The sequence below is a fragment of the Melopsittacus undulatus genome, chromosome 1 (assembly GCF_012275295.1).
Source record: "Melopsittacus undulatus isolate bMelUnd1 chromosome 1, bMelUnd1.mat.Z, whole genome shotgun sequence".
Classification (NCBI taxonomy): domain Eukaryota; kingdom Metazoa; phylum Chordata; class Aves; order Psittaciformes; family Psittaculidae; genus Melopsittacus; species Melopsittacus undulatus.
In genome coordinates this window covers 13,771,881-13,791,957 of record NC_047527.1, presented here as the reverse complement: position 1 = coordinate 13,791,957, position 20,077 = coordinate 13,771,881, and the positions used below count along the sequence as shown (strand labels likewise).

At 43.7% G+C, this 20,077-nt stretch overlaps 1 protein-coding gene across 2 annotated transcripts in view; it reads left to right on the top strand.

The window, feature by feature from the left end:
* Positions 1–3,004: 3,004 nt before the first annotated feature.
* DEPTOR (DEP domain containing MTOR interacting protein) overlaps positions 3,005–20,077 on the top strand; it is a 72,230-nt gene continuing 55,157 nt past the window's right edge. Inside the window, exons 1-2 of one of the 2 annotated variants that reach the window (XM_031044451.2) lie at positions 3,005–3,302; positions 3,443–3,538. In XM_031044451.2, the coding sequence (XP_030900311.2) occupies positions 3,453–3,538 (86 nt within the window). In that variant the 5' untranslated portion in view covers positions 3,005–3,302; positions 3,443–3,452. Of the gene's footprint in view, positions 3,539–20,077 lie in introns of both variants that reach the window. The other variant, XM_005143830.3, reaches the window with a different exon arrangement.

The window sequence follows — 20,077 nt, the reverse complement described above, 5'->3', positions numbered from 1 at the left end:
ATGATTAATTTGTCATTTTCCTGTTTAGAAAGCTCTAGTCATGCCAACAAGAGAAAGACAAACAACCTTAGGAACAATGCTATAGGCGAAATAAGAAATATACACACTAGTATGTAAACCTTTCATGTGAATGTCTCATGCTAAAATAAGCATGCAGAAAATTAATTAATGAGATTAAAGAATTTATTTATCAAATCTCAAATTAATTTATCACATCAAAATTTAGGCTACAGATGCAATATTCTTTAAAGCAGTGAAATCAATATTCTTATTTCACTATGTAAACATTTAATATTTCACCACTTGGACATTTACCTAATGAAATAAGAAAATCCATAAAAATTGCTAGAATATTTTCTAAAACTAGTACACTAATACAAAAATGCCTGTTCATGCCTGTTGTCCCACAGAGCACCATGACCTTGGCGGTTCAAATGTGTAGCCTTATACCTTACTGCCTCCAGCATCATCAAAAGTCATTGGAAGACACTTGAGCTTCCCCTTATGCCTGTGGTACCAACTCTTTACCAGACCTATGCAGCTTTTGTTACTCTCCTGATGTTGTGAAGGATGAGTTTTAAAGTGTCTGAGGGCTCCGGTTCAAAGATCTGCCATGCTTTTGGCAGATGCCTCACTGTTGATAGCTGCCTTCATCTTACTTAACCCCAGCCATGCTAAGGTAAAACACATGTATTCATACCTAAAATAGACACCAACTCTTAAAATTGATCCTATATCTATAAAAAACGAAATCAATCTACTTCCCAGAGGTTATCTCAGAGGGATTTCTCTCTTTTGCTTCCAGGATTTCAGACTCTGCATATGCTGTCCCATCTCTTAAGGCTGCATCTCAGTCTTGGTGGCCATCCTCCTCTGGGAGGAAGGGTCAGTATGGCTTAATCTTTTGCTAGAGCTTATGTTCCATAGCAGTCTGTACACTAAAAACAAAATGCAAACCTCAAATCAGGTTATTTTATGTATCTCATTACTGGCCCTTGGCTGAAATGTTACTCTTTGGGGTTATGTTAATTAACTGTCTGGGGTGAGAGTGGGCTTGGAGTGACTGATACCCAATTCCCTCCTCTTAGGCACACTGTAACTGTAAGAAATTTCAGTGTGAACATGTGGAACAAATTACAAATGGGATATCACTGCACAGAGGCAAACACAGCCATGTATAACCATTAAACAATTCAGTACAGGAAATTGCACTGGCCTGCATTTTCCAAATTGCAAGATATGCAAGGAGAGATAGGCATTTCTGCAGTTCCATAAGAACTCTGAGTCAAGCCAATAGCTTGTCACTGCCCAAAGACAGCTTCTTCCCCTTTTCCTCTCCCTCCTTCTCCTTTGTTGTTCCTGCTCCAAGCTGCTGAGGCCCACTCCACCTCGGTGCCAGTTCTGGCTCTCATTGGACCCCACAGCCATCAGCACAGCTCTGCTCACTAGCCCAGAGGAAACTCCACTTTCTGGTACTCTTCTGCCTGTCAGTGAATTCAACTGCAGAAAGCAGAGGTCCTAAAAGTGGGAAAACCAGCACAACACACATTACAGGTTGTGCTCCCAGAGCTGAGAGGAATGGTGTATCTCCTTTTAGCAGTGGTAAATGGCTGAATCAGCCAAACCCAGGTGATGGAGCCAAGAGCTTACCCAGAAATGGTCTGCAGTGCACAGTAACATTCTCTTGAAATTGTCTTTCCTTCAGTCATGTGACAAAGTGCTTGATAAAAATTACTGTGTAAATTCTTTGTCCTAAAGATAAGGTCAGATGAGATGGTTCTTTCAATTCCCCTTTTGTTTCCAGCTTTGTGAATCCGTACTTTGTATGTTTGCAGTGTAAGTGGAATTAGAGGGTGTTTGCAAGTTGTCAGATTTAGTTTTAGTTTTACAGCAAGCAAGCTCAGGCTGTCCTGTTTACAGTCCTAAGGCGTCCTCTCTCCCTGGCCTCTCCCATGACTGAAATGAAGGCGTTTTTCTCCCTTTGTCATCCATGGATCTCTAGTGCTCTTTGAGACCTGCAGAGATTCTCCTCAGAATGCCTGTCCTGGGTTGAACCAAAGGTCTATCTAGTCCAATATTCATCTCAGTGGCTATAAAGAGATTCTTAGTGAACAGCAAGGAAAGCGTATATGAAACTTCTTGCAACTGCTTGCCTAGCTTCCAATTATTTTTAGAACAGAGAATTTCCTGAGCTGGATGTGGCTGCTGTCTGCTTAGTAATCCTCTGCAGATCTATTTTCCATATATTTGTCCATTTTTTCCTTGACTCCAAGGCTATTCTTTAACACCCAGAACCTCCTGTGGTAATAAATACCACAGGTCTACTATGGGCCATGCAAAGAATCTCCTTCTTCCCATTGTCTGCAGCCTGGTTCCTTCCAGGCCCAGCTGATTCCCTTGTAGTTCTTCTGTTGCTTCTGCAACTAGAATATTGGTCCTGAAAGGATGCCAATATTGCAGTTAAACATAGCAAGTTCCATGCCACAGGGTATGTGCAGGTAGAAATAAAGGCAATGAGTATGCAAACAAGGTGTATCTTTTACATGATAACCATTGTTGGACTGCTACAGAAGGTGCCTCCTGGACTTTTTTTAAAAAGCTGGGTTTATTTCCCCATGAAGAATGTTGACAAACAGTGCTCATGACCTTGTGATTTACTTTCCATTGCCGAGACCAGATGTTCTTCAGCCCTCAAGTATTCTGCATCCGCTGTCACCTGGAGACAAAGAGGTGAGATGGGCAGGGGACCGACGCTTGAAAATACCCCCTGGGAAACGGGCGAGCGGAAACCCGGGCAGCAGGAGGGCAGCCGCAGTTTCTGAAGGGGGAAATCCGGACCAAGAGCTCCCTCTCTGCCCCCTCGTATCGCTAACGCTACCTGGCAAGGCGCGGCGCTCACTGCTGAGCGGGCGCCGTAGCAGCCGCATCCCTCCGGACCCGACAGCGCTCACCCGCGGGGCCGGCCCCTCGGTCCAGAGCGCACCTTTCCCCGCTCCGCCTGGCACTGCGGGAGGGGAGCACTGCGCTCTGCGGCCGCTTCCTGCTCCCTGCCCGGCCCGGGGAGCGGCGGCAGCCCCTGGCCCTCAGCTCCCGGCGGGGAGCCGGCCCCTTCCCGCGGGGGGCGGCAGCGCCAACCCTGCCGTGTGACAGCCGGGGGGGGACGCTGCTGCCTCGGCGAGCCCGGCTGCGGCAGCCGCGGCTGCAGCCATGTGTTTCTCCGCCTGCCCGTGACACAATAACACGGGAAGCGGCGCGGGGGGGATCCGAGCCTGCCGAGGGGACAAGTGACCTGTCCCGCTCAGGTGAGCGGAGCGGCGGTGGAGGCTGCAGCTGCGCCCCCAGACCCGGCCACAAGCTCTGCAGCCGCCGGGGCCAGGCGGGAGGTGGCAGCGCGGGGGGCAGCGGGTCCCGGCCCCCCTCACCCGCGGTGCTGTGCTCGCAGGCCGGCGGCGATGGAGGAGGGCATGAGCAGCATGCAGCAGAAAGCGGCGGAGCTGGAGCACATGGCCGAGGTCCTGCTCACCGGCGAGCAGCTCCGGTAAGCGGTGACTGCCCCTCTCTTCGGCGGGGAACGCGGGGCTCGGCAGCAGCCCCCGTGAAGGCGGGAGGGGGAGCTGCGGGCGGAGGGTGAGGGTCTCTGCTCTCCGGCTTCCCTTGCACCGGAGCACCTGCCCTGCTTCCAGCGCGTCCCCGCTCTCCGACCCCGCTCTCCGCAGCGAGGAGGGGGAGGAGGAAAAGGAAGAGGAAGAGGGGAGGTGGCAGCCGGCGCTGCGAGCCCGGGGAGGTAAGTGAGCGCCTCGGGGGTCCTATACCCCGGGCACCTTCGCTCCCCTGCCTGGGGCTGGAGGCGTCCAGAGGAGAGGCTGCTGCATCCCTAACGACATCAGACGCTGCAGAAGGAGAGTTGCATCTTTAAAGATCAACCCCCCTCAGAGAAACCAGCAGCAATGAAGTGTTTGAACACTCCAGCAAGGACGGAGCGGAGTGCGGGGAAGTTGCCCGGCCCGCAGCCGTGCGGGCAATGCCCTTGCAGAGGTGCATCTTCTCCCCAGGGCTCTGGTTTGTTTTGCTTCAGCTGGTCCCAGCAGATGGACGGGGATCCCCACTGTCAGTGCCAGCAGTAATTAACAGTGTGTGTGACTGGAGATGTGCGCAGCGCAGAAACCTGTCACAAAAATGCCTGACTCCATTAATTTTTAGTTTCAGTGATGTATTTAGTGTGCCATCTGCACCCGTACACCACAGGGGAGAAAAAGAAATCTTAAGGCTTTCAGTCTGTTGACGGAACATCCTGTGATTCGGGAAGAAAAGTCTTACTATTATTGTGTGATATGCATGTAACTAGAGAGTGCATGAATACTTTCTCAGTAGTTTTTGTTTGATTTTTCTTTGAACTTTTTGTTCAAACGGCAGATAAACAAATGATAGAAATTATGCTTGATTTGGAATGTGCCGTCACTGCTGTTAGTACAGACACTGTTACTGTCTCATAGAATCATAGGATCATAGAACAGTTAGGGCTGGAAAGGATCTTAAGGTCATCTAGTTCCAACCCCCCTGCCATGGGCAGGGACACCTCACACTAAACCATATCACCCAAGGATTCGTCCAGCCTGGCCTTGAACACTGCCAGGGATGGAGCATTCACAGCCTCCCTAGGCAACCCATTCCAGTACCTCACCACCCTTACAGTAAAGAACTTCTTTATATCCAATCTAAACCTCTGCTGTTTAAGTTTCAACCCATTACCCCTTGTCCTATCATTACAGTCCCTAATGAACAGTCCCTCACCAGCATCCCTGTAGGCCCCCTTCAGATACTGGAAGGCTGCTATGAGGTCTCCATGCAGCCTTCTCTTCTCCAGGCTGAACAGCCCCAACTTTCTCAGCCTGTCCTCATATGAGAGGTGCTCCAGTCCCCTGATCATCCTTATGGCCTCCTCTGGACTTGTTCCAACAGTTCCATGTCCTTTTTATGTTGTGGGCACCAGAACTGCACACAATACTCCAAGTGAGGTCTCATGAGAGCAGAGTAGCGGGGCAGGATCACCTCCTTCAACCTGCTGGTCACACTCCTTTTGATGCAGCCCAGGATACGGTTGGCTTTCTGGGCTGCAAGCACACACTGAAGCTGGGTCATGTTCATTTTCTCATAGACCAACACCCTCAAGTCCTTCTCCATGAGGTAAAGACCACTGACACCTTGTGGTGCACACCAGGACTTCTGTTTGGGGAGTAAACACTAGTTTAATGGCCTGGCTTCAATACACACCAGTGTCTGCTCCAAGCTTGAGATTCTTCTTCAGAGTAGCCTGAAGTGAAACCTAGAGTGGACTGGCAAGCAGGCTCTGTGTGGTGGGCTTAGCGCAGCTCATCAGGTCCAACCGTTATTCCCCATTCTGTGAAGTTACCTATGGACATTCCTTTGCAACTCTCTAGGAAGTGGCCTAGACCTTTTTGGACTCTGGTTTCATTAACAACTCAGCCTACATAATGTCTAGCTATTCCTGATCAATGAGATCCACTCTCCCCCGACCCTTTTCCTGTTCCCCACTCCCGGCTGTGTGATCCCTCTCCTCCGTTGTGTCTACTCCTGTACTTTTTGCACTTCTTGGGAGCAGTGATCCAGTGGGTGGGTGAGTTTTTTGCTCTGCTGACTGCTGTAACCCACAGAAGATAGGTGGTGGGAATGCAGAGCCAGGAGCAAGAAGAGGAGGTGGTAGAGAAGCGAGATCTCTCATTCTGGCAGCAGTGACTTGTTGGGTCAGCTGGAACTGTCATGTGAAACTGAGCCTAAAATTGCCTTTCTTCCCCCGTTTTTTTGTTAGCTTTGTCCCCTTTCTCTGTTGGGATACTCTATGTGAAGAATTAGTTTTCCTCAGTTTTCTAGACAATAAAAGCCACAAAATATGTGATAGAAAGCTGTCTGGTAGACGAGTTTTAGCCAACCCTGCATTTAAGGTTTCCCTTTTCCTGTCCAAGATAAGTGTATAATTGTTGAGGCTAAATGAAAACATGGAGGGTTTTCAGGATCAAAGACAGGCTATCTCAGCAGTCTTTGGGGCAGGCAAACAAATGACAGAGAACCAGTGTACATATACTCTCAAGGAAACATACTGTACTCTATTCTTAGTGATGCTTACAACTGCAAGCTAAGCCCCCAGCGAGGGTGATGCAGCCGAACAGGTGATTATGTGTGTATTTGGGTGAAAGTGCATGTGAGCAAGTGTTGCATACTACAAGATGAACACATAACTGAGGAGTAAAAGTGTAAAATGAATCTGTGAGTGTGGTGTTGCTTACACAAAGCCAACCAAGTGTAGGTATTTAACACACTCTTGTACTATACCAAACAATGCATGTGTCTAAACTCAAATACTTGAGAGCTGCTTGATTTAAATTCCTTACAAAGTTCCTACTGCCTGTCTCTTCCCAGCCTCCTACAGTGCCTCATAGCCCCCATTCCTGTGGCCTGTTCATTGCACATCTGTCTCTCTCTGGCAGGGACTCCTTCATGCCATGAGGGCTGAAGTCATCTGGGCAGCACCTTGGCAAGCCTGGCTTTGCACACTGGCAGTGCTGGTGGAGCGTTATGGAAGCCCTGTGCCCCCTTCCACTCCCCAGGCACGAGCATGCTGGCTGAGGGCAGGAGAGGAGGAGGCCAAAGAGTTTTTTCCCCCTCCTTGCCCCTATCTCTTGGTTGCTTATGATCTGTTTCTCCTTTGTGAGTTCAGAAGCCTCTGCCCTGTGTGTGCTGGGCTGCTGGCACATGCTGGTGTTGCACTTGCACATACCAGCTTTGGTCATGAGCAGTTAGTGAGAGATGACTCCCTGATGTAAATCCTGGTTCACTGGTGGGATGATTTATGGGGAAATAAACAGTATCTTGAGCTGTCTTTTAGCTAACATGGTACATTTTTGCATCCAGTAGTGTCCTTTGCCTCTGTATCCAGTAGCTGTCTGAGCCAATATCTAACTCTTGATTCATGGAAACATATTTTTTGAAGTGAGGACTTCTGAAGTTTGGATCTTGATGAGATTTTAAATTACCAGGCTAACAGCCATGAAACAAAGCTGAAGATTTCAGCAGTGTGGCATTTCAGGACTGACCCATTGGCAGCTTCTTGCCACTGTACAGGAGACTAAGAAGAGCAAGGCAAGAGCTGGGATGTGCACAATCTGGCTGTTAGCTCTGCAGGCACTGATGGACCTGCAAGGATGAACTGCTTGGCCTCTGGCTGCCTGACAAGCTCCAGCCATTCAAAGTCCCAGCTCTTCCCTCTGCTCTGCTGCAGCTTCATAGACCCTATGTTCAGTGGTGATGGTTGCAACAGAGCTGCCCTTAACAGGCTCTGTAAGTTACAGGGGATGAATATGGACTTGTCTCCTAAAGAAGCTGAGAGCTATGCTTGAGAGGATCGTGACCTTCAGCTTCCTCAGTACCGGAAGAGTCCTTTGAAGCTTCCACCTCAACACAGGTTCATGTGGATGTTTGCCTGGGGCATCCCTTAGGAAGTGAATATCCCTGAGCTTCCTTGGTCTTGCTGGGTGTGCTTGAAGGAAGGTATCACAGCCTTAGTGTTTTGGATAGTCATTATGGAAGCATAATAACGGGAACATGTAACGGCACTACTGAAGTCGATAAGAATTTTATCAGAAGCAGAGCAATTCCAAGGTCATTTCCCTCCCAGTCAAAGGCAGCAGGTTGTGTCCATTTCAGCAGCGTTTGGCAGAAAGATTAAAGTATCTCTGTCTGGGTTTGAGCATTAACTTAAAGCTGATCTTGCCTCTGGCAACCAAGAGCAGTTTCAATGGGCATGCTTTGATACACGTGCTGACTGCCTGCTTTACAAGTCATGGTGTCTGAAGTCTTCCTAGTCTGCTAATTGGTTCTTGGTGCCAGATTGTCAATGGAATCTGGTGTATCGTCCAAGAGTCCCTCATTTCTTGCAGAAAATGTGCCTGATCATTGAGGGTGTCTTCAAGGTTCCGTTACCTGAACAACAATATTAAAAGAGCACCCTTTTTATAAAAAATAGGAAAACCAATGAGAAAAAGATACTGCCATTGTATATGTGGTGCAGTTCTCTATGGTAGGTGTAACTTGAATGTTTAATGTCTCTGCAGACTTTTGGATACCTCTTTATCACCAGCCTTTACAAGAAGCAGCACTTTTCCCCATTCACCCTTCTGTTAAGTAGTTGAGTAAGTGATTAGGAAACTTTTTGGATGAACCAGTGATTTTGATAGAATAGTTCTTACTATTCAGCATCTTCTGTCTTTCGGCTTAGGGAAATATGAAGCATGTTTCTCAGAGACTTTACTTTCTTTTGGAAGAGACAAAATGCAAGATAATGGTTCAACAGAAATTTGTTTACCTTTTTCGTATATGATTTGTATGATTTGTACATGACTTTCATCTTACAAAAGAGGTTTTACATGGTAAACAGCTATATGTTTGGAAGCTGCGAGAAAAGTCAAAACCAGCTTTCACTGGTTGTCCAAAGTTCTCACTTCAGGAAGAGTATCACTTTAAGAAAACTTCTTAACATATTGCAGTGCATAACTTTCAGTCATTAACTTCTGAAGGATGATAGCACCTACAGTTCCATAAATCTTTTTCTTATTCTGAGCAATAAATAGACTTTTTCACGGTGGTAGGATTCAAAAGTTCATTGGTAGTCTAAGGTGCAAAGAGCCCAGGGCACATAACAGTAACAGTTTCTAGTGAAATGTAATCAAGAGAGTCTTAGTGTTAATGTTTTGCTGTAATATAGAAGTATATTAACCATATAGCATATAGCTACATAATTTATTAAATGCTATCATTATGTCTGAAAGTCTATTAACACGCTAGAGTAAGCTTATACGCTAGAAGAAACCTAAAGATTTAAGATTGTCCAGAGGTCACTTCCTCTCTAGTCAGGTCCTGACCAACCTTCAGATATTAAGCAAACATATAAGCCATCTTCAGAGACAGTATTAATTAAGATGCTATTTTCTAATCTGCTTAAACCAGTAATCCAGTACAATATTTTACCTCCACCTAATGTGTTTTGCATGCCCTGCACTTTGTTCTTGCGACCTCCTTAGTTCTCCACCAGTGGTTGCATTTCCCTTAGCCAAGAGGTATAGATCTGGCTGAAAACTAACCCTGGAAAAATAGTTCTCAGTTCTCTTACTTGAGAAGGTTCTCATTTCCTGACTTCTTCAGGGCGGATGGGACACAGGAGATTATAACATCAGATCTGTATGGAACAAAGTGCTCCAGAAGCCTCTGTCCAGATAATTTCACTTTCATTAATTTGTTTTCCAAAATCAAGCAACCAAAAAATTGGCAATCAATCATCTCCTCTGTGAGGTTCCAACAAAGAAAAGGTTTCAAAGTAAAAGTTGGTAGAGCTGCAAAATGAAGTGCTCTGAAATCAAGAAGTTCCCTGCTAACTCTACCCTATCACAGCACTTTCAGTTATATATCTTAATTAATATAAATTATTTTAATTCCATAAAAAGAATGTGTTTCTCCAATGAATATGTTTATTTTTTTTTAGAATCTTTGATACCTGGTGCACCTTGTCATGCACTTCAATCTTGCCCATTTGTACTAATTTTAATGACATCAAGACTCATGTGTACATACATATAATCATGCATGCATGCATAGACATATGTATACATATATGTATAGGGTACGTATATATATATGATTCCTGGTCCAGGAATCTCAATTTCTTCTTTCTCAATTAAGTCCTTCAGTAAACTTTGTGGCTATTCATCAGTTCTAGAAAGATGTAAGGCTTTTGTTTGCTCAGTGCTTTCCTTTAGGCTATGCCTTTTCATAACTCGGTCGTTTCTGGCAGCAGCTTTCCTCAAGCACAACTCAGAGATCAAGTAGTTAACAACTCATGTGCAAATAGTGATTGCTCTTTTGCTATGTACACAAGAAGGCGGATGTTGTTCCAGTGGTTTGTGCTGTATATTTTATGTATTCCATTCCAGACACAGTCAATCATTAACTTTTGTCTCAGGTTAGCAGAGACCAGCAGGCAAGCAAAGGATCTTGGATGTCTGTAGCATGTGCACAAATGTTTGTTATTTATTTTACGTTAGAGGAGCTGCCCATGAGCGGGGGAAGGAAACAGTTTTGATGTTGATACTTGTGCAGGGAAGGCAGAATTAATGTGCTAAAAGCAATCTAGTTTTGCATTCACTACACAATCCCTGTAGTGGCCATAGGCTGACACCATGACAGAGAAGTCCTCCTATCCCTTGTCACTATTATTTACCATTTGTGTAGTGATAGTGCCTAGGAATTTGAGCTGTTTATCAAGTCCCAGCAGGGGTAGGCACTGTATGCTCTGGAGAAAAATAAGGCTCTTGCAACACAAATCTTGGCTGCAGTTGGTAGTGGTTTCCTCCAGCAGCAGCAGGCTATGACTGGCAAGGGAGAGAAAGTCTATGTAAAGCCACCAAATCTGGGGAGCCAAAGTGGAACTCTGTTGAAACTGGGATTTCTGGTTTGGGAGGTCAGACACTGGGACCAAGAGTGGTGTCCCAGAAGAGCAGATAAAAATACCTCCCAAGTGTGAGATGCAGATGCTGTGTGCCAAGATGGGTGGGAGCTTTGGGTGCTGTGTTTGGGAAAGGATCTTCTCTTTTTTCCCTCTGAAGTCATGTCTGTAGAGTGAGAGACCAGACTGAAGACAGGGGAGGTCAGCCACCTTTCCCTAGTGCATCAACAGACAGGGACTACAGAGGCATCAGTGCATCTCATTTTAATTGAGGTATTTCTTATATCTGTAGACTTCAGTACTTTTTGAAGTGTAAAACTTCAAGAATCTCAGGGCTTTGATGTAAAACTTAAGGAAGTGAAGGGTATTGTCACAGCATCAAATGTACCTTCTGTTGTGGTTAACTCTTTTGCTTCTCTCTTCCTGGCAGAGCAGGCTTGTGTGAGTCCTTTTAGTAAATGAAAGATACTTTTTCTCCTGCATTCAACGCCAAGGTTGAACGCCGTCATTTCTTCAAAATAGACTTTTGTGGGAAGAGATTAAATTGATGAAGAGCTGGCAAAGGGGATGAATGCTGGATAAGAAGCAATAGCTAAGCAGGTTTGGTTCCTATACTTGGTCCCTGAAGAAAAATTGCATTGAGGCTCTAAATGTTAATAAAGACAGAAACTGCAAAGCTTCAGGTCTTGGCAGAACTGCTGGCAGTCGTTGAGTGAAGGATGCACTTCACATGTTAGTCATGGGTTGTTCCTGTTTAGTTTTTTTTTTCTTAAGCAAGAGCAGGAAAATAAGCCATATATTTTAATCAATTTTAACATATAAACCACTGGAATTAAAACCAGCTTAAACCTATTTGAACACAGGCTCACAAGGATCCTTAGCCACACTGTTTTGACTAAGACTATTGGTATTAGAATGGAGAGAAGGACAAAGGCAGTTTGCCTCTACTAGCTAGCAGAAGGGAAGCTGAGAAGGGATTTTTAAACAATTTCATAAATATCAACAACAGTCAAGAATTTGAATTAATTTTTTTCATGGTTTGGAGATTCGACTTTTCCATTGAATCCCATATTTTTCCTGAGTCCTTAATGAGAAATGGCTGTATTGTGAATATGCTTTTGCTCCTTGCACTAGAAAGAATAAAACTGAACTCAGAGTTAAAGAAAAATAAACCATTTAAACCTACACTGCCAGGAGAGTGCTGTATAACAGAAGTAAAATAATGTGCAACTTCTTTCTCTTTTTGAAAACTCAGAAGCATTTCATTTCATGGAAGCATGGAGAAATGGGAATGATAGCCCACAGACTCACAGGCTCACCTAGTGTCTAGAGAAACCTGTGAAGCCAAAGGAGTCTCCTCAGGCAGTGATCATCAGCAGGTCTGCTTCTGTTACAGCTTTCTGCACCTCAGCTGGGCTCTTCCTCATGGCACAGGTATGCCTGGAGCTAGAGAAGTGGAGAGAAGCTACTGCTTTGGATGGCTAGGGCTGAGCAAGCATTGCCACTGAAAGGACTGGCCCTTTCTTGTACCCACACTGACATAGGTGTTTCTGGCTCCTTGTTCTTTCCTCTATGCTCCCCCTCCTTAGGACTGTCTTAAGCATCTGTGGGCCATCACCACACAGTGACCTGTACTGGGGAAGTCATCAGCAGGGCTTTTGGATGGCTGATATTTCAGTTGGGTCAGTTTTACAAACAGATTTACTGCATGACCACATGAAAGCTTTCTCTGAAGAAATACGGGGGGAGAAATGGGTGCTGGTTTAACCCATGTCACTGACGAGCAGTTTAAGGCTGTGGTTTTCTGATAGAGTGGGTCTAACTGCAGGCTTCTACTGCCCTGCTCTTATCACGTCCCTTGCACTTTGCACTGGTGTTCGTCTGGGATCAGAAGTTTAGGGAACTAAAGCAACTGAAGCCAAACAAGAAAAAAATTAACTTTCTAAACAGCTCAGCATGAGGGCAGACCAGTGTCAGCACTGGGGTGAGGGAGGCTGCAGACCCATATGGTCAAGGATGGAGAGAGGAAGCAGTGGCAGCAGCCACTGCTGGGTTTGCTCGCCCACCCTCTCAGTGCTTAATTTGCCTAAATTCAACATATGCCAAGCATTTGCTGGATTCACATTAAGAAATTTCAGACTCCAGTAGAAGACTGACTATAAAAATCATGTTGAGTTTAAATGCCTGATGCACATGTTGTTATGAGATAGGAACGTTTGCAATTTGCCTGCATTATTTCCCTTTCAAGGTTTTTACCTTTCTTCCTGCAGTCTTGTCAGGTTATTGTGCATTAATGGAGACAAATGTTGACATTTCATACGTTTTGAAATTGTACTATGAAAGTTATATGACCAGCACACCACAGTGCTGCCAATGTGACAACACTACTTCAGAATGCACCCCCCACCTTAATTATCAGCCCTGTAATTTAACAGTCTTCCTAACAGTGCCTCCATCCAGTAAGTGCATTCAGATCTCAAAGGTGCATTTACAGGTAATTAAAAAATATGCCTGATTGGGCTTGCTAATTCAGAGCAAATATAGAAGCTGGCTTACATATAACAAGGCCATAATTCCCCATTTCCTTGCAATTGTGTGGGTGATTACATGGGCCACCACAGCTGTGCTACAGGGATTTGCAGGCAGATAGGAGTTTTCTGGTTTTGGTGGAGAGCCAGGGGACTGTTGGTTGTGCTGTGGGTATTACAGTGGTGTTGAGCCTGTGTGTCTATCTGCTGCTGCTGCAGAGAAGCTCTGTCAGGATGCAGTTTGGGTGCAGGCTGTTTGGGTGAGGGTGCCTCTGGGTTTATTTAAGGCAGCAAACACAAAGGTTCTCTCTTGAAGATTTAAAACTGAATGGAAAACCTGGAACTAAATGACCAGTCAGGGCAAAAGCCAACACCACCTGACGGATGGTGATAGCAAAGGTGAGAGCTTGAAAGTGAAGATAAGCAGAGTAATACTGTGTTTGATGTAACAAGAGAGGGGGAGGCAGTGAAAGGAATAAGGGAGATGGGCAACATAACTGAGATCAAGAGCTGTGAAAACTCTTTCCAAGAGTATTCCAGCTAGATAAGAGCCAGACAAGACAATGTTTGTCCAGGACAGGGCACAGAGGAAATCTTGAGGTATAAGATAACAGGGAATGAAAACTCTCTGGGGGAGAGATATAGCTGTCCTGGAGGTGCATTGCACAAGGAATCTGCAGAGACCAAAGTTCTTCTGCTGATAAGCAGCACTAACACGACTGTATTTATGCTTTATGGGTCTTATATAATCTACCTGGTTTGGAAAGATTCCTCCACCCCCCATTACTATGTAGCTGTCCTCTAGCACAGTGTCCTTTGACTTGTAGTTTGGAGGGTTATGTGGGTTTGTTTAATTGCTTCTCACACATAGGGCAGAAACAAGCATATTGCTCTAATGTTCCCACTGGTGTTCAGCTGAGTGGTTGTACAATCCACTGGCTCTGTGCTTGCACCACTTTCCTGCATATTGGGCTGAATGAGTTTATTGGCAGGAGTTCAAAAGAAGTGTTTGTGTGCTGTATTTGTTGCTCTTCACATTGTTACTCATGTCTTCAAAGCACTGGGGCTGCTGAAAGCAAGCCTGTGTATTCCTTTGGGTTTTCACGAGCCATTCTTAGCTCTGATTTAAGAGGCAAACCAAACACAAGGCTTAATTATGATATAGTTCTAAACGCAATGATTTTTAATTTCATTCCAGGGAGCACTGCAGAATATTCGCAGGAAGCTGAAGTTGCAAAGTGCTTGTCTGAGGAATCAGTCCCGCGCTTACGCTCATCCTCTTTGGGAGGAGAGTCTGGCAACACATGGCCAGCACGTCACTCAAAGTTAGGATTGCGAATGACGGAAATGACTTCTGAAAAGATATTAGCCAGGCATTATTTATAGCGCTGATTGTCAGCGGTGGAACAATTTCCTTTCATTTTGTGCAGAAAAGATCCTCTTTTGATAATCACACATCCTTTTCTGCAGTAGCGTATAATTGTATAGCTTAGAAATCAGGGTGATATAACAGAAAGCTGTTAATTGTTTCCTGATGTTCAAGATGTAATTAACTTATACTTTCCTTTTTACTAAAATGTAGAAAGAGTAACTCCTAGCTTAAACTGCTATTTTGTTGTTTGGTCTGTGCAGACAGAGGGAGATTGTGATGTGAAGAAGCGTGATAGTGGTGCTATCATGTACGAATCCCAAAAGACATTGTACAAATACAATTTTGAGAATTATTTGAGGCTAGAAGCTTAGAGGCTTGTCTTGGACAGTGCTTTCCAAGCTAATAGCATTTGGACAAAGTCTAGACCTTTCAGGTCTTTTGGGAAACAGTAGAAACAGATGATCTTAAATGAGGTTAATAAGTAGATTTCTCTGATGAGAAAAATGGCTCCATAATAGGAGCCATTGATATCATGCTGCTGCTTGTCTAATTAGATGAGGCGATGAAAGTAGGTTCTTAAACCCACACTGAAAAAAAGAAATGAAGCAAGGTTTATTAAAAGCCTATTTTCGTAATCCTAATTATTTATTTAACATCAATGTATGCAAAATTATGCAATTATCTAAATAGACAGCAAAAAGGTGTCTTTGTACAAGAAGGAAGCTGCAAGGAGGGCTGTCTGTCAAGGTGGGGCTGGGCTGGAGAATGTGATGTACAAAGAGATGCTGAGGGTTGGATCTGCTCAGCCTAGAGAAAAGAAAGCTCAGGGGGATCTTACTGCTGGTTGCAACTACTTCAGTGAGAAATGTTGGGAAACAGAGAGAGAGTCTTTTCCAGGTGCATAGGGGTAGGACATGGGGCATTCAGCAGAATTTGCATGGGAATTTCCAGTTAGATATTTGGAAAGAATTGCTCACTTTGAGGGTAAGTAAAAATTTGGAATAGGAGCCCAGAGAAGCTCAGGGATACTAAAATCTTGCCTGGACATGACCTTGAACAACTTGTACTAACTGGACATGCTTTTAGCTAGGTTGCACTATATGACCTCCAGAGGTTTTTTCCAACCTGAATTACTCTATATTTCATTAAGGCATGGTGTGATGTCTTCTTTAGGCTGTGGCTGCTGATATTATCAGCATTTTGTTGCTGGCTGGTAACCAGAGGTTGTTATCCACTCAGTTGCCCTGGCCGGGTGGCTTGTGAGAATACTTCTAACCTACTTTAGTGAAAAATCAGCTGGACTAGTTTGTGTAATGGATGCAGTGATTGACAGTACCACTCTTTTCACGTTGTCCAGCTTTTCAAGCAAATTTAAGAATGAGAAATGTATCCATTTCCAAATGAATGACCAAGAACTTCTGAAATTTCTCTTTCAAGTGAGATTTTTATGAAGATGTGAAGGTAAGAACACGATTCGTGTGACCACACTGTCTTAAGTCAGCCCAGGATTTTACCCCAGATCATGAGATTCATGAGATACCAACATTGCAACCCTTCCCACCACCAAGAGAGCTTTTCAAGGTGTCTGTGAGGGTATCTGTAGGTGGATTTCTTAAGAACCTGAGGGACAAAAACCAAAGTGTGCTTATTTAGGACATACTGGTTTTATATCAGTCCATACGGAGTAATCCATGCTGGAAGGCCAGTAGATCCTGATGGTGCCAGAAATCCTGCTGGCTATGTCATGTTGGCATTACAAGAGGAGCAGTAATCTTGGGATAAGCCACCTGCTCCTCTATTCTCACTGCCTGCATAGTGGTACAACAAACAGATAAAGAGCTCTCAGATCCTCTCACACTGTGCACAAAGGGCTTAGTTTGGGAATCCATTCCTGTGCATAAATTCTTGAGGAGCAGCTGAGAGAATGAGAAAATGGAGAAAATGAGGTTGAGGGGAGACATCATTGCTCTCTACAGCTACCTGAAAGGAGGTCATAGCAAAGTGGATGTTGGTCTCTTCTCCCAAGTAACAAGTGATAGGACAAGGGGAAATGGCCTCAAGTTTCATCAGGGGAGGTTTAGATTGGATATTATGAAAAATTTCTACCCCAGAAGGGCTGTCAAGCATTGGAACAGGCTGCCCAGGGAAGTCGTGGAGTCACCATCCCTGGAGATAATTGAAAGACATGTAGATGTTGTACTTGGGAGCATTTAGTCATGGATGTAGCCATGCTAGATTAATGGTTGGACTCGATGATGTTAAAGGTCTTTTCCAACCTAAGCGATTCTATGATTCTATAGTTCATCATTCAGAAAGTTCAAGACCTAGCCAGCAGTATTTGTATTGTGTTTTGATAGGTTATGACTTAATGGACTGAACCAAAGAGCATGCCTCCGTGTGTCTGGGTAGCTACAAGAAGCACCCATGGTCCATCTGCCCAACACCATCTGAGGAGCAACCATACTCAGGCTCCTACAAATTCCATCTTTCTTCAGGACAGGTCATGTCAAAGCTTGTCTTGAGTAAATGAATTTGATTTAGTGTTAACAGACAGTGTTGGGCCATTTGCACTGATGAAAGGTGAGTATCTGAGGCTGTGTAAGGCATAGTGCAGGCCCTAACCTCTCACCTCCTCTTGTCCTGTTGCCCATCTAAAGCCTATCCCTAGCTGTCTGTGCAACATGTGTTTTGGATTCAAGTTGAGGCCTGACCCTGACTTTGGAGTATGCTGTAAACATATTGTTGTAATCTAAGTCTACCAGCATTCAACTGAGGCTGATACTGTATGTAAAGCTTATAGCACTACTCGGTGCATGAGGGTCAGGGTGCATGTTCTGAATTATAAAAGCAGTAAGAAGTCACAGTTTGAATTTATTGTCAGAGCACATAAATACCTGTTCACAGAGCTTTCTGCATGTGTGGAGAGAGAATTTTGCCTAGAATGAGAAATGGCAAACACATGGCCCAGCAATGGGAGCAAGCTGTGCAGTAGAGCAGCAGAACTTCTCTGGGCTCCTTCTTGATTTAGTTATTGTGTTAAAGGGAAATTTCCATTTAATCTTAAGAGCAAAGGAAGAATGCTTCTGTAGTATTTATCTTTTCAAAACTCATCTACTTGTGAACATGTAACAAGGTCTAATCAAATAAGACAAGATCCTTGATAGCATCCTGGCAGAAGGAACTATTCATAAAGAGTAGTTATGCAGCAGCTGTGTATCTGTTCATATCATATAACGGATGCAGAAAAATGCTGAACTCATCAAAAGAAACCATCCCCAGGCTAGATTTTTGCAAAAGTAAAGTGATTTAAATTAGTCTTTAACTAGGATGTTTATTAGTACATTCTCTTTAATGATAAATTTCTTCATTAGCTTGCCAGAATTTAAGCAGGGAGTAACTTCATGCCATTTAACTTCATGCCCTTAAATTCATATACCCTAATTCTCCAGGTTACGTGTCTGTATGAACTACATAAAGAAAAAGATTTAAAGTAGATAGGACAATTCTTTATCATTAAAACATTTGTGTCGGAGAACAATAATTTCTGTGTTTGCACAATGGATACAGTAGTCTTATGTTGCAGAATTGTTGAGTAAAATCATTGTTACCATTTGGCATAGGTGTGTTTGGGACTCATTCAATGTAGTTTGGGGCAATCAATAGCTTTCTGAGACATATTTCATTTTTTTTCTCTGTAGATGGTGGTTTATTTCTTCTTTTTCAATAGGCACTTAAAGTGAAGCCCCTATTAAATGCTACAGGTTTCTCCTTAAGAAAAACACATATAAATGAGCAGAATGTTAATTAGGATTATACTGATTTCTTTGCTCCAGCTGGCTGTGAAGGTCATACGGGCTTATGTTTTACACTCACAATGATGTTTTTTTTAAGCAAACATGACAACTTAAGGGAACTGAAAAAGACTGTAACATGAGTCCATTTAGGCTTCTATCCTATTTTGATTTATTTACTTTAATAATTACATACATTATAGTAATCAATAAATAATAATAATAATAAAGTGTCACAATGTAAATTTAGTCAAATTTCAGTCTTAGAAAGGCCTGGCTGACTATGACTGTATGTATAGTCAGGTTCTTCATGGTAGCTTCACAGGGTCTCAGGTGAGGGTCTGGAGGTTCCTGCAAACCTGGTGATTTGGGTCTCAGCAGGATGAGTGGGTATGCACATGGAGACAGGAAAGCCAACTCTGTACAGACATGTAGAGACTTCACCCAAGGGAAAACTGCAGAGTTGCGCCATGGAGCATTATTTAAAGAGCTTTTCTTGCACTCTGCTTTTAACTCACCTGAAAGATTATAGATGTACATCTATTCCTCTCATTTTCTGTTTAGATAAGGCCAGACTTCCAAACCAGTATCTTCTCTCTGCTCATGAGATTGGCTCATAATTCCTCATACCAGCATAGTGCTGCTTCATTGCATCTCTTTGAGCTTATCATTCTTGAATGAGGATGGCATGAAAAATACACCATATTTAGATGATGTCCTGTAGTATCATTTACAACAACATGAACTGGATTTTCCATAATTTCTGGAAACATCTCAGTTAATACAGGCTAGGATTGCCTTTTATTTTTTTTTTGTATGATCTCAGTGGGTGGATAGCCTGTAGTCCATAAGAGTTTAGCTACTGCATAATCAGCTATTTCTTACTCTTTGTTGCTTTCAGCCTCCAAGTTCTCAGTTTTCAGGAGGTCATTTTGTTGTTAGTGCACAGCCTTGCCTTTTATAGTCTTACCTGTTCCTCCATTTCTGTTTTTGCACTGTGAAGGTCATCCACTAACAATTTAATCACCTCTAGGCAATCCAGTCAAATGGATCATTACTTTAAGTGTTTGAAAACTTGCATCAGTTCCAGTTTCATTTTATAGTTTAATGGTCAGACACTGGATTTCAGTAGGCTTCTGGAAGACAGTGGAAACAACTCCCTTGAATCATATCAGTGTAGCGTCCCGCATAGTGCGGTATTGCCAGCCATAGTAGGTAAAACCCCCCTTGTATCAGTGCCAAAATATGGTAAAATTATTTTTTGATTTAAAGAAATTCAATAGAATGCATTTTCTAGTCAGTATGTTTTCATTTGCTGCTTTCACAGCTTCCTTCAAAAATAAAGCCCAGTAATGCAGTTACACTAACCATGAAAAAAGGAAGCTATTCAGTTAGAACTGGAAGAGATAAAGTGTGATGTTTTTAATACACCATACTGTATATTGAAGGACTATTACACCTATGCTTATATTAAGATGAACCTACGTATTTGTTGGAAGTGAGTAAAAAGTCTTGAATCATAGCCTCAATATAAAATTGGGTTTGTTAACAATAGCACATGGCACTAACCATTTTATTACTCATTTTATTTCCTGTCAGGTACTGGCTATTTTTGCTTAAAGACGCTCATGATTACACAGCATAGTAATTGGTTAAGAGTTTTGTGCAGAGATGGGAAACGATTGCTAAAAGCAATTGAGATATTACTGCAGTATGACGTATTATTAATGTTGAGGGCAGATATTTTTTTCTTGCTTGCAGCAGGGTTGCCAAGGGCTGCTGAAAGGAGTGCAGTCAGTGCCCCTTTGAGGAGCATAAAATACTGGGAGAAGATCTGCAGGTCTGCAGTACTCAGGCAGAGAGCAGCCATGCCTGG